General features: G+C 42.0%; 1 protein-coding gene across 1 annotated transcript in view; it reads left to right on the top strand.

Moving 5' to 3' along the window:
• The window catches only part of Tbh (Tyramine beta hydroxylase), a 36,919-nt gene extending 25,521 nt beyond the window's left edge, over positions 1-11,398 (top strand). Inside the window, exons 3-8 of the mRNA XM_064691080.1 lie at positions 5,545-5,903; positions 5,965-6,116; positions 6,185-6,576; positions 8,788-9,137; positions 9,249-9,436; positions 11,054-11,398. Coding sequence (XP_064547150.1) covers positions 5,545-5,903; positions 5,965-6,116; positions 6,185-6,576; positions 8,788-9,137; positions 9,249-9,436; positions 11,054-11,354 — 1,742 coding nt within the window. The 3' untranslated portion in view covers positions 11,355-11,398. The remainder of the gene's footprint in view (positions 1-5,544; positions 5,904-5,964; positions 6,117-6,184; positions 6,577-8,787; positions 9,138-9,248; positions 9,437-11,053) is intronic.
• The last annotated feature ends 813 nt before the right edge of the window (positions 11,399-12,211 follow it).

A 12,211-nucleotide genomic window follows, 5' to 3' on the forward strand; every position in this document is an offset into this window, starting at 1 on the left:
TGGGCTGTGGCGCCCCACCGAAGCTCCTTCAAATTTGTTCGCATGCAGTGGATAATAAGAAAATTCCTGTGCACCTTGGCATGCCGAATGCTCATCATCAGCCACGTCCTCGCCCTCGCCCACGCCCACGCCCTCGCCTTTACCCACGTAAGCGTCCTTGTCGTCGACCGTCTTCACTTTCGAAAAGGCAAAAAAAACGCTCAACTATGCGCTGTACTCTGCACAACATTCACGTACTAAGCATATAGATGCGAGCCACCGCAGAACCATTGCCAGCAACACCACACGCACACATACGTGCATAGCTAAGCGTCAAACTGGCATTTCAAGTTCAGCGTCGAAAAAGAAAAACTAGTTGGCAGTGCCCGACTTGGAGATACCCTGAATCCAGCGCCGAGCTGTTGATGCAAGCACTCGAACTTCCTTATATACGCGCACACGCACACAAGCTGTATACCTTAAACTTATTCTATGCATGGGAAATGTATGCTTGAATAACTTCGGTGCTTATTGTCCGATCGACATGCTAAAGGGTGTGTATGCCAAAGCCCATATCTATACCTCTAAAAGTCAAGTAGTTGGCGCCAAATCTATCTATCTGTCTGTTTGTTTTTATGTAAACCAGACACTCAGTTTGAAGGATTTTTTTTTATGAAAGCTGCGACTCTTTGTTGCAGGCAGCACATGAGTCGAAAGCGGACGGATCTGACAAACACATTATATAGCTGTTAGAGGCAAGATCGGTCGGGCATAAAGATATTGTATGTATATTGTATTGTATCCCTTTCATAATATCTCGACCGAATTCAGCTTTTAATAGCTTAACTATGTTCGTTACATATAAGCTAAACTTTGTCGGAGTCATGCTATATTATCATAAAGACCTAAAGGAAGAAACGCTCGAAATATGAGTTCTTGTCTCCAAAATTTAAATGTTTTCTGCCATTACCAGCTTCACAGTTCCTCTTGCATATCTTTAAGAACATATCAAATCGGACTACCCAGTCCAATGTGTACGAGAGTATTTAAGCTGCGTCGTGCTGAAGAAGGCCGCGTTTTCTAGTTTTTTCCAAATATTTATATATACATTTATCTATATGTATGTATATACCATATATGTCTATATATTTTTTGGTATTGGGAGCATACAGCTAAAGAGCGGTCAAGCAAATGCAATAAACTCCGAACAAGTTTATTAAATTTACAGTTATGTGTGCAATGCATTGTTGTTGTTGTTGTTGTTGTTATTGGAGCTTAAAGTGCCGCCGGGTAAAAGCTGTTAAGTGTGAATGAAAATGCAATTGAAAAGTTGAGACAAAGCAATCGAGAATAAAGCAATTGAAAAGCGAGTCACTGGCTCGACTCTGACTGAAGACGGCATACGGCATACGGCCGATGGAAGAGGGAAGCCGGCAGCGGGAAGGAAGAGCAGGTGGGGGGTTGGGGGGGGTGTTGGGGTCCAACAATTTCATAGATAGTTTTTGGCTTGAGCTTCAGCTGAAAAGTGGGCAACACAAATCGAATTTCAACAGAATTAAAACTTTTAGCGCTGTGTCTTGAATTTAGAGTGCCGTTTGACACTCTTTGTATGCGTGTGTGTGTGTGCTCGTGTGTGTGTGTGTGGTCGTGTGTGTGTCAAGCTGAGATAAAGCATCTGACATATTTAGATTTAATTTAAAAGATAGTTACTGCAGCTTATTGGACTGTCACAGTTCAGCAGCTCAAAAGTAGGCTACATAAATTAAAGAAGTACTTTTGTACAATACATGCATACACAAAGTGTGTGTGTGTGTGTGTGTGTGTAAGCACACACTCATGAATTCGTTAGTTTCTCGTGGGAATCCTCAAATATTAGAGAGTGCTCAATAGACACTGATGTCGCGCGGAAGATACATTTGCGATAGAAGAAAAAATACATAAGAGATGGTGGAAAACCTTTTGTACTAAGGACAAGCTATCTTCTGGGAACCTTTAAAGGAGATCATATAAACCTTGTTGTTTCGTATTTATTTTCGCACTTCTCCAGTAAAATTAGTCCAATATTTAAAAGGATATTTGAGTGTGATTAACCCCACATAACATATATGTACATAGGTACCTTTTGGTATTCAAAAACTGAAAATCGGAAAAATGTCATTTATAGATTTCGTTAAGCCAAACGCAGTTTAATAAGCTGACAAGTTTTGTAAGCTTGATGATTTGATTATGATTATGACTATAAATAAGCACATGGAAAGGGTATTAAAATGTCGTTCATATCAACCGGCTGCGCTACTAATTTAGATAACACTGGGTGCATACTTTTGCATAATGCAAAATGATGTTTATAAATGGGCTGTGCTCAGATGTCTGTCAAATGATAACATAAAATGAAAATCAACAGAAACCGAAAACTTTAAACATTATTCAGTTATTCATAAGTTTGGCGCATTTTGTTGCCATTGCACAAACGATAAATTGACAAAACCGAACAATGAGTGCAATTTGTTGTTGCCTTTAACCGCTGCCGTTGCGATTTCCACTTCAGAGACGACAACGCCGGCGCCAGCGCCAGCTACTACGTAGAATCATTTCTAAATGGAAATTTGCTGCGAGAACACGTTGTTTTCCCTTTTTGCATTTTCATTTTTGTTTTTACTCTTTTTTTTCTTCTGACTCGTATGCAGAGCAAACAGCAACGAGTTGGCGCGGACATCGTTTGGCTATGATATATGTGAGGGCCCGTGAATGGTTGTTGTCTCTGCGTTTGTGTGCGTGTGTGTGTGTGTGTATGTGTGTGTTTTAGCAGTGGGACATATGTAGGATAACAAATCAATTTTAGTGCCGGACAATCGAACTAGGAAAAACGCTCAGCGCAGTTACCTCAACGCTAGCTTCCATCCTGTTGGGGCATATTACTTCCGCTGAGCCAAGCATGGGGCGAGATGTCCCAAAAAGTGAAATACTCTGCAACCTAGCTAGACAAAACGAGCATCTACATGCCTCGATTTGTCCAACTGGCTGTCTGAAAATCGATAATTATCGATATGCGAAATATATTATAAGCCTGAATATAAATGTTGCAAATTTCAAGTCTCTAGCTCTCGTAGTGCAAACAGATAGTCGCAGCTAAATCGACTCAGCGCATGCAAACCAAACCATTTCTAGAAAAAGAGCTGGTTCAACTTTTGCTGTGATTCATTTTTGAACAAAAATTTGGCTATAGATGCGATTTATATAAATGCAGATTGGAATTCATTGCGCCACCCATTTTTGTAGCCTTAAAATTGTTGGACAGATGTGCAAGCTCACGTATTGTGCAACGGCTGCGATTCACATCAGAAATCCCTAGACGCCGCTCCCAACTCCAATTGCGATAAAAATCCAAAAAAAAAAAAGAAAAAAAGGTGCGAAGCCGAATTCATCAACGCAGCAAAGCAATGGACATCAGCTGCAGTTACCCCATTCAGCTCCAGCTCCAGCTCCAGCTCCTGCTCCTGCTCCAAATTGAGCTCTGGACCCGACTCTAGCCCCTGCTCCAGTCGCAGATCTAGTCCTGGTTTATCTCAATAAACTCGTCGGTCTCATGCGATGCGAATGGCGAAACGCATCGAATCGCTGTCACTTGTGATTGTAATCGAGTGTTTCCACCGTCGCTTTTTTGCACTCCATGTAACAGCCCTTCGGCAACTTGGCAAATGCCCCTCAGCTCTATATTCCTGCTGTCAAACAGTTTGATATACTTTGCAAACTACGTTCGCCCGATATAGCTGCTGCTGCTGCTGTGTGTGTGTGTGTGTGTGTGTGTGTGTGTTTGCCAATTGGATTTGACATTTTATTGGGTTTTCTTTCTCGTTACTGCCGCTCCACTGACTGGGGCCCAACCCACAGCAAGTCAGACGAGACGCTGTTGTAGTTGTAATTGATGTTCGGTTGCCTGGCCAAGAGTCCTTTGGTAACATAAATCTAATGACCTGGTCCGTGTACAGCTGTACAGGATTTGAGTGCGGTTCGAAGCAGAGCAGATAACATGGCTGAAAGATTGAATTCGATTCCTTTGCCTTGCGTCCGGCTCTGCTGCTCTTCTTTTTTTGTTTTTTTTTTTTTGTTTTTTGGTAATTAGTGCAGAGGCAACTTGATTATCGCTCCATGTACTACAAATTCTCCCGTTACGACCGCTTCTGACCATTCCACTCAACGCGTAACTGTAAACGTGCTCTAGTTGGTATCATTCATTTTCGGACTTGTCAGTAAATAGCAAAAAGCCAGAGTCAAATAACAGTCGAGAGCGCTCGGAATGCAGGCAAGAGGCCTTGAATTTATCAGATTAACTCCGTTTCCTTTTTTCTTATTTTTTACGGACTGAGACATTCAACAAACTAACGAAACTTAAAACTTCAACAATTTGTCGCCAGCTCTGTGCCTCTAGGATATCCCCTTGACGGAGAGGCAAATTTATTGTGGAGTCGAAGTTGATTTATTAAATATTTAAACAACATCATTATCTCTTGATGTTCTTCTTCACAAACATGACAAACTTTCGGCCAACAGAACAATTTGTCGCTGATTCGAACCAGCTTCCTGCTTTTTCGGTCGGTTCGTGCATCTGGTTTTGAACATTCGTCGAGAGGAAATTTGTTTTGCAGACATTTCCTATTTTATACGAAATTGATCCATTTAAAATTTCAACAAATATATTATCCTTTAAAATTCTTATTTGCGTCTTTATTTTAGACTACATCAGACCAGCACAAACTTTAGACTAAAAGAGCAACTTGTCGTTGGCTCGAACCAGGTTTTTTGCTTGATAGGGTTCCGCTTGGAGACATTTTTATACCCTGAACCCATTAAAAATGGCTAAAAAGGGTATAATGTATTTGTGCAAATGTATTTAACAGGCAGAAGGAAGCATCTCCGACCACATAAAGTATATATTGATCAGCATCAACAGCCGAGTCGATCTAGCCATGTCCGTCTGTCTGTCGTTCTTCCGTCCGTCTGTCCGTATGTATGAACGCAAGGATCTCAGAACCTATAAGAGCTAAAGACTTACAATTTTAGCTGTAGGTCCTCCTAGTGCCCGCGCAGATCAGTTTTTTCCGATATTCGATAACTTGCCCCGTTTCCAAGTAATCGATAAAAATCGATATCGAAATCCTGTTTTTTGAGCAATTTTGGTAAATAATAAGTGCTAGAGTCACCAAACTTGACATGTAGCTTCTAGAATAGTATATATATATCAAGTATCTTTAATTTTATACCTATTACCTGTTGGAAGAAGAGGGTTCAGGGTATCTCCTGGTCAGTAGCTCCCGACTAGAACCTCTTACATGTTTATTTTACATTTTACCAGTTCTTAAAATTTTTGGAGATAAACAAAATAGGTGCATCAGAAAATGATAATGAAATTTCTTTAATTTTAATTGATTTTAAACAAGAGTAAAATCTTTTTATAATCTTGTTTATATTTATTTAAATAGCTCTGAGCCATGCAAATGCCAAGGAGTAAAGAGTTACAAAAAATAAGAGAAAATATGTAAAGCATTTTATTAATTGCATTTGCAGGTCTTTCGGATACGAAGCTACATGAGGTCTATTTGGATGACAAGGAGATCAAGCTGAGCTGGATGGTGGACTGGTACAAGCAGGAGGTGCTCTTCCATTTGCAGAATGCATTCAATGAGCAGCATCGTTGGTTCTATTTGGGCTTCTCGAAACGTGGCGATTTAGCCGATGCGGATATTTGTTTCTTTGAGAATCAGAACGGTTTCTTCAATGTGGTCACCGACACGTACACCAGCCCCGATGGCCATTGGGTGCGCAAGGACTACCAGCAGGACTGCGAGGTCTTCAAAATGGATGAGTTTACGCTGGCCTTCAAGCGCAAGTTTGATACCTGCGATCCGCTCGATCTGCGACTACATGTAAGCGGCTGTTTTTTAATTGTTTTATGCATCCGATGTTAATCCTGCTAACGTGCTGCAGGAGGGCACCATGTATGTGGTCTGGGCACGCGGTGAATCGGAGCTCGCCTTAGAGGATCATCAGTTTGCGCTGCCCAATGTGAGTGCACCACATGAGGCGGGTCTCAAGATGCTCCAGCTGCTGCGCGCCGACAAGATACTCATACCCGAAACGTAAGTGCTTCAGGGCTTCGCCTTTCTATGGGTCTTACGATCTTAATTATTCCCCGCGCCCAACTTAGCGATTTGGAGCACATTGAAATCACACTGGAAAAGGCGCCGATTCCCAAGCAGGAGACCACCTACTGGTGCCATGTGCAGCGTTTGGATGACATCATCAAGAATCGTTTGCATATTGTACAATTCGAGCCGATTATCAAGACGCCCGGCATTATACATCACATGGAGGTGTTCCACTGCGAAACGGATGCACACGTCGAGATTCCACTGTACAATGGCGACTGCGAACAGCTGCCGTTGGAGGCCAAGGTCTGCTCGAAGGTTATGTCACTGTGGGCCATGGGTGCCAGCACTTTTACATATCCACCAGAGGCTGGCCTGCCAGTCGGTGGACCCGATTTTAATCCCTACGTTCGACTCGAGGTGCACTTCAATAATCCGGAGCTGCAGGCGGGTGAGTAAAGTTTCAGTTGATATTGGGCTAAAATTTCGCGTTTACGATTTACGAATTGAGCTTTCTATTTACCATCTGGAAGATGGCATTGCCGATACCATAGAGTATCATACTCTTGATAGGGATGACGAGCTAGTCGATCTAGTTATGTTTGTCCGTGAATTTCAGACAGAATTACTCAAGTTGGAGAAAGATATACCTATTCGTATATCACAAGCAGCACGAATTTATAATTTATTGTCGATATATCTTCCCATTTCAATAACATAGATAAATATATATTATAGAAATGGGAGGAGATGTGAACAAAAAGTGATTAATTTGCTTTTGAGACTTGGGTTTTTAAGCAAAACTCAAAAAGTATTAGAGCTTGATAGAGCCAACTCTCGTATAGTGTATATAGACTAAGAATATTTCACTTTGTAGACACCTTCACCTATTCATGGCAAAACTCTAAAACTGTAACAGCTATAACATTGCGCTTAAGTATTTCATGGGACTTGGCTATCATGATTATGGCCTGAAAATTGCATACAAATCGGACTATAAACACCGAAGTTATTCAAGAACACGTTTTTCAGAGTGAGAAGCAAAGTGAAGAAGCACAGATGCCTAAACTGCGTGTGTGTGGCTGTGTGGAAGCTGGAATGCTTGTAAATGTAGCTAGGCACAGGGTGCAGGGTATCTCGCAGTCGGGCACTCCCGACTAGAGCACAATTTATATTTATCTTATCAATGTTTCTTTCAAATGTTTAACACATTCGTTATTTTAGTAAGATAAAATACGATATGACAATTGCATTTTTCATGCCCAAAACACTTTTTAACAAACATTGTTATTACCGGAACCAAAAAGAATTTTTGAAATCGCAAACCTTATTCCCATGTCAGACATGCTTGGAGATTTTAATAGTTAATTGGGCTTCCTGCGGGGCTCATGATAATAGTTGCTGTGCACAGCTGAGCACAGTTCCTTACAAAAGGCTTCTGTTTTTTGCTGGTTTGTTTACCAACACTGCTTTGTTGTCTCCGAAAAGGAAAGGGGCGAAAATTTGGTCACATTGACAAAGGGAATGTACCCGGGGTAATTCGATTTTGATGATTGTTGAGCTGCTTTTGTGTGACTCGTTTCACAACCTTTGGCCGCCCCCTTTTCGGTGGCCCGCACTCAAGTGGCTCAGTGTACAAAAATGCACATATGTATACAGATATATGTACATATATTTATATATGTATATATACACACATTGGGGTGATTTCATTAAAACTTTTGTATAAATAACAGCAAGAGCGAGTGCTGTGACTGCGACAAACAGGAGCAAAATGTCATTATTGCTGCTTGAAGTGTCCTTGTGTCCCTTATATCCTTGTCGATGGCATCGTCTTGCGCATTACATGGCCACACGAGTGTGGGCATGGCTAAAGCATACCGACTGCACCACTCAGCTCAACGTCTGTAACTGAGCACGGGCTAGAGATGGGTGGATTTAAATGGCATGACAGGAAACGCAAACAATTCATATGACTTGAACACTTTTATTTTTGTGCAAGTGTTTTAAATACACGTAAGACGTAATTCCACTTTGCTGAGCGGAATTAGGTGTTCCGTGTGAAATGGGAAAATTTAATCGAAAATAAAGCAAAGATTTTGTATCCTGATTATTTAACTGCATTCCTCGGAATTTATTTTAAAACGTAATCCACAGTTTGCGGAAAATCCACTTTGCTGAGCGGAATTAGGTGTTTAGAGTGGAATAGGAAAATTTCAATGAAAATAAAGCTAAGATTTTGTAGCCTGATTATTTTACTGCATTCCTCGAAATTTATTTTAAAACGTAATCCACAGTTTTCAAAAATTTCACCTTGCTGGGTGAAATTGGGTGTTCAGTGTGGATTGAAGTGTGATTGCAAAAAACTTTTGTTATTTTCTGTTAATTTCCTAAAAAGAATAAATTACCCATAATAAGAATAATGACAAAAAATTACTTGATTGTTTTCCCATATTCCTTGAAAATCCGTGAAACACGAACACGCACGAAATTTGGACATTTTTTATGTAACAAGAACACGTCGTGTTGAGTCGAGCTCTAGTGTGTGCCGTACACACACACACACACACATTTTATTCACTTTCGAACCACCCCCCTTTCACCCTCCCCGCCCCACTCAATTGTCCAGCAATTGCATTAATATGAATCATACGACCTGCAGGTTTGGTGGACAGCTCTGGATTTCGCATCAAATTATCAAAGACACTGCGGCAATACGATGCCGGCGTCATGGAACTGGGTCTGGAGTATACCGACAAAATGGCCATACCGCCTGGCCAGACGGCGTTCCCGCTGAGTGGCTACTGTGTGGCCGACTGTACACGGGCCGCACTGCCGCGGACGGGCATCATCATCTTTGGATCGCAGCTGCATACGCATTTGCGAGGCGTTCGCATCCTAACACGACACTTTCGCGGCGAACAGGAGCTGCGCGAGGTGAATCGCGATGATTACTATTCGCATCATTTCCAGGAGATACGCACACTGCACTACAAGCCGCGTGTGCTGCCGGTAAGGATGCGTGACTGAGCATTTGCTTAATCCAGATGGGCTACATATGTATGTTCGCCTCCTCCCACCCTCTCTCTCCCTCTTCCTCTTCCTCTTCCTCTCTCCATGCAGGGCGACGCTCTGGTCACAACGTGCTATTATAATACGCTTGCCGATACGAACGCCACGCTGGGCGGCTTTTCCATTAGCGATGAGATGTGCGTCAACTATATACACTACTATCCGGCGACCAAGCTGGAGGTGTGCAAGAGTTCCGTTTCGGAGGAGACGCTCGAGGATTACTTTATCTATATGAAGCGGTAAGCGGTTGAGGCGGCGGCCACTGCGTGGGCGTCGTTAATGTTTTACGTTACTTTTCAATCTACATTTTGCGCCAGTTGGTATTTCTTGTGCTTGTGCACCCAAGCCCTCTCCCCCCCCCCCTCTCGTTAGCCTGGCTGTGCCATCAAAGGCAAAACTTTGGCATTCTGGCGTTTGTTGTGGCTCCGGTTTGCGGCTTGCGGCACCCTAAGCGTATTCATAACGGAAATGTCTACAGCTTCCTGCCAGCAGCAAATGCTACGCCAAGGTGCACGCTAATTGCCGGCGTTAATGGGCACACCAGAGAACACAAGAGAACCAGAGAACCAACTCCCCAAGTGCTTGAAACGCGTCGCATTGTTTGGTGTTTGGAGGGCAACGTTAGAAGAATGAAAGTAGAAATTTGTACATTAGATTAGAGACTTGTGTGCTTTTCGACAGCGCCTGAGCGTTTGCGCTCCAAATTTACAAAAAGGGCCAAAAAGTGGGCTTAAAGGTTTGCGCCAGACAAAAGGCGGCTGATTGAATGAGCCACCTACAAATAAAAACGAAAAACTTATGAAAATTTACGGGCTGTTCAGCAAAGCAAAAGGTAAAATCCGCATTATTGCAAACTTGAAGGGACCGTAAAAAAAGCCTAGCTAACAAAATGTAGACATCTAAAGCTCTTTTGAACTAGTTAAAGTCAGCTTTATGTAAGGCCAAGAAGCTAACAAATACAATTCCAAAATTTATGATGCCAAAACAAAGTGTAAAAAGTTTCGATGTCTCATGCTAAAAACAAAAAACAGAGTGGAAGTGAGAGAGGGAGAGAGAGAGAGAGCGCGTTTTGTTTAATGTTCTATTCCATTTCATTTCATGTTGTAAAATTGTATTATTTTTCTCAGAGTTTCGTTCCAGCATTCCATATAATATAATTTAATTATGCTTGGAGTTTGCAAAAGTGTTATGTTTCATTTCATCATTCCAACTGCAAAAGCGTAATGTTTCATTTCATCATTCCAACCATTTCATTTGCGTCATTTTGCATTGGAATTGCTTTCCAGCATTACAGAATATGAATATGAATAAGCATGTTTTTTTGTTCCATTCCTACACTTGTATTTTATTTGTTTGTTTAAACTTTTCATATTTTAATTTCCTTACACTTTTGCGTAGCTGAAACATATCTCAAAACGCTTTAAAGTCAGTAGATTGATATCGTTTGTCTCAATTCCATATTAAAATTGAATAGCGAATGTAAAATCTTTGTTTCGTTTAAGTGTTCCATTCCATTATTAAAGCTTAAGTTTTAGTGTGGTGCAAGAGAGTAATAACTAGATGGGAATTGAATATATACAGAAGAGTAAAAGTGTTTATCTGCAATTAATCGCCAATATCGCAATTTCAACACTGGCAGCGACTGGCAAATTAGCAAATTCAGTAAATCGATACAGTTTTCAACACTGATTTAAGGCTTGACCGCGAATGGAATAGGGCAAATGGGAACGTGGGAGCGTGGGAGATGGGAACGGGAAATTAACTCATTAAAATGGCTTTGATGGTCGCCCATACAAAGCATCGACAATTTGCTAACCGAAGGCAATTACATGACTTTATCCATCTTTTGCGTACAGCAAGGAGCATCAGCATGGCATACACTTGAACGGGGCACGTTCTGCGAATTATCGGACTATCGAATGGACAAAGCCGCACGTTGACCAATTGTATACGATGTACATCCAGGAGCCGCTTAGCATGCAATGCAACAGATCCGATGGCCAGCGTTTCGATGGACACAACTGGGAGGGTGTAGCGCCGACGCCAGTCCAAATCAAAATTCCCATCCATCGGAAATTGTGCCCCAACTACAATCCGCTGTGGCTGAAGCCGCTGGAGAAGGGTGAATGCGATTTGCTTGGCGAGTGCATCTACTAGGCGAGTTATGCAAGGATACGAAATGCATTTTGTTTTTTTTTTTGTTTTGTTTCTTGTATTCGATTGCATTTTCGTCGGGGCGGGACAGAAAGACAGCACACACACACACACACACACATACTGAGAGACGGCGTGGGATTACAAATGGCATGCTTTTGGCAAAGGGCTTGTCAGGTCCTCTCCATTTCTTGTTTCGATTTGTTTTGTTTTGTTTTGTTTTTCTGAGGACTTATATAGTATATAATTGTCATCATCAGCATCAACATCAACGTACACATTATTGTGAACTGAAATGGCAGAGACAAAAGGTCAGCTGGCAGGGTTGGGGCTCAAAAACTTTCTTTAAATAACTAATGAATTGTTGGCCTTTGAAATGTACCGACGATTCTGCAGAACAACTGGCGGCCACACGCTTTTCACAGCGGCCCAGCTTAAAGCGGCAAATGACAGAAAAGAAAATGTAAAAGAAATGTGGAAAAACCCGTAAGGAAAATAAATGAGAAACAGCTATCAAAGTAGGAAGGGGGGGGGGGGGGGGTTACCCAGCCAACAGCCCCCCCCCGGGGCCAGGGACGGTGCCGGTGCGGGACAGGGGCAATAAGTAGCAGCATCAGCGGCAACTGAAACAGTTTTCAATGCGAGCCAACGGCACTGTTTATACAATATAAATGAGCCATCTTTGAGTCTGTCGAAATGAGTGTAAGATAAAAAGGATGCCCACAGAGTACGAACCAACCTATCAACCTATCAACCCATCGACCTACACAGCAAGGTAACCGAGTGGCCGAGTGTTTATTGCCATTTCGCATTTTTGGACAGCTGACAGCCAGGCAAATGTCCAAATCGCTTGTCACAAA

Source organism: Drosophila montana, unplaced genomic scaffold, assembly GCF_035044405.1.
Source record: "Drosophila montana isolate Dmon_TW-CO22-7 unplaced genomic scaffold, ASM3504440v1 contig_3325_1, whole genome shotgun sequence".
In the NCBI taxonomy this organism is placed as follows: Eukaryota; Metazoa; Arthropoda; class Insecta; order Diptera; family Drosophilidae; genus Drosophila; species Drosophila montana.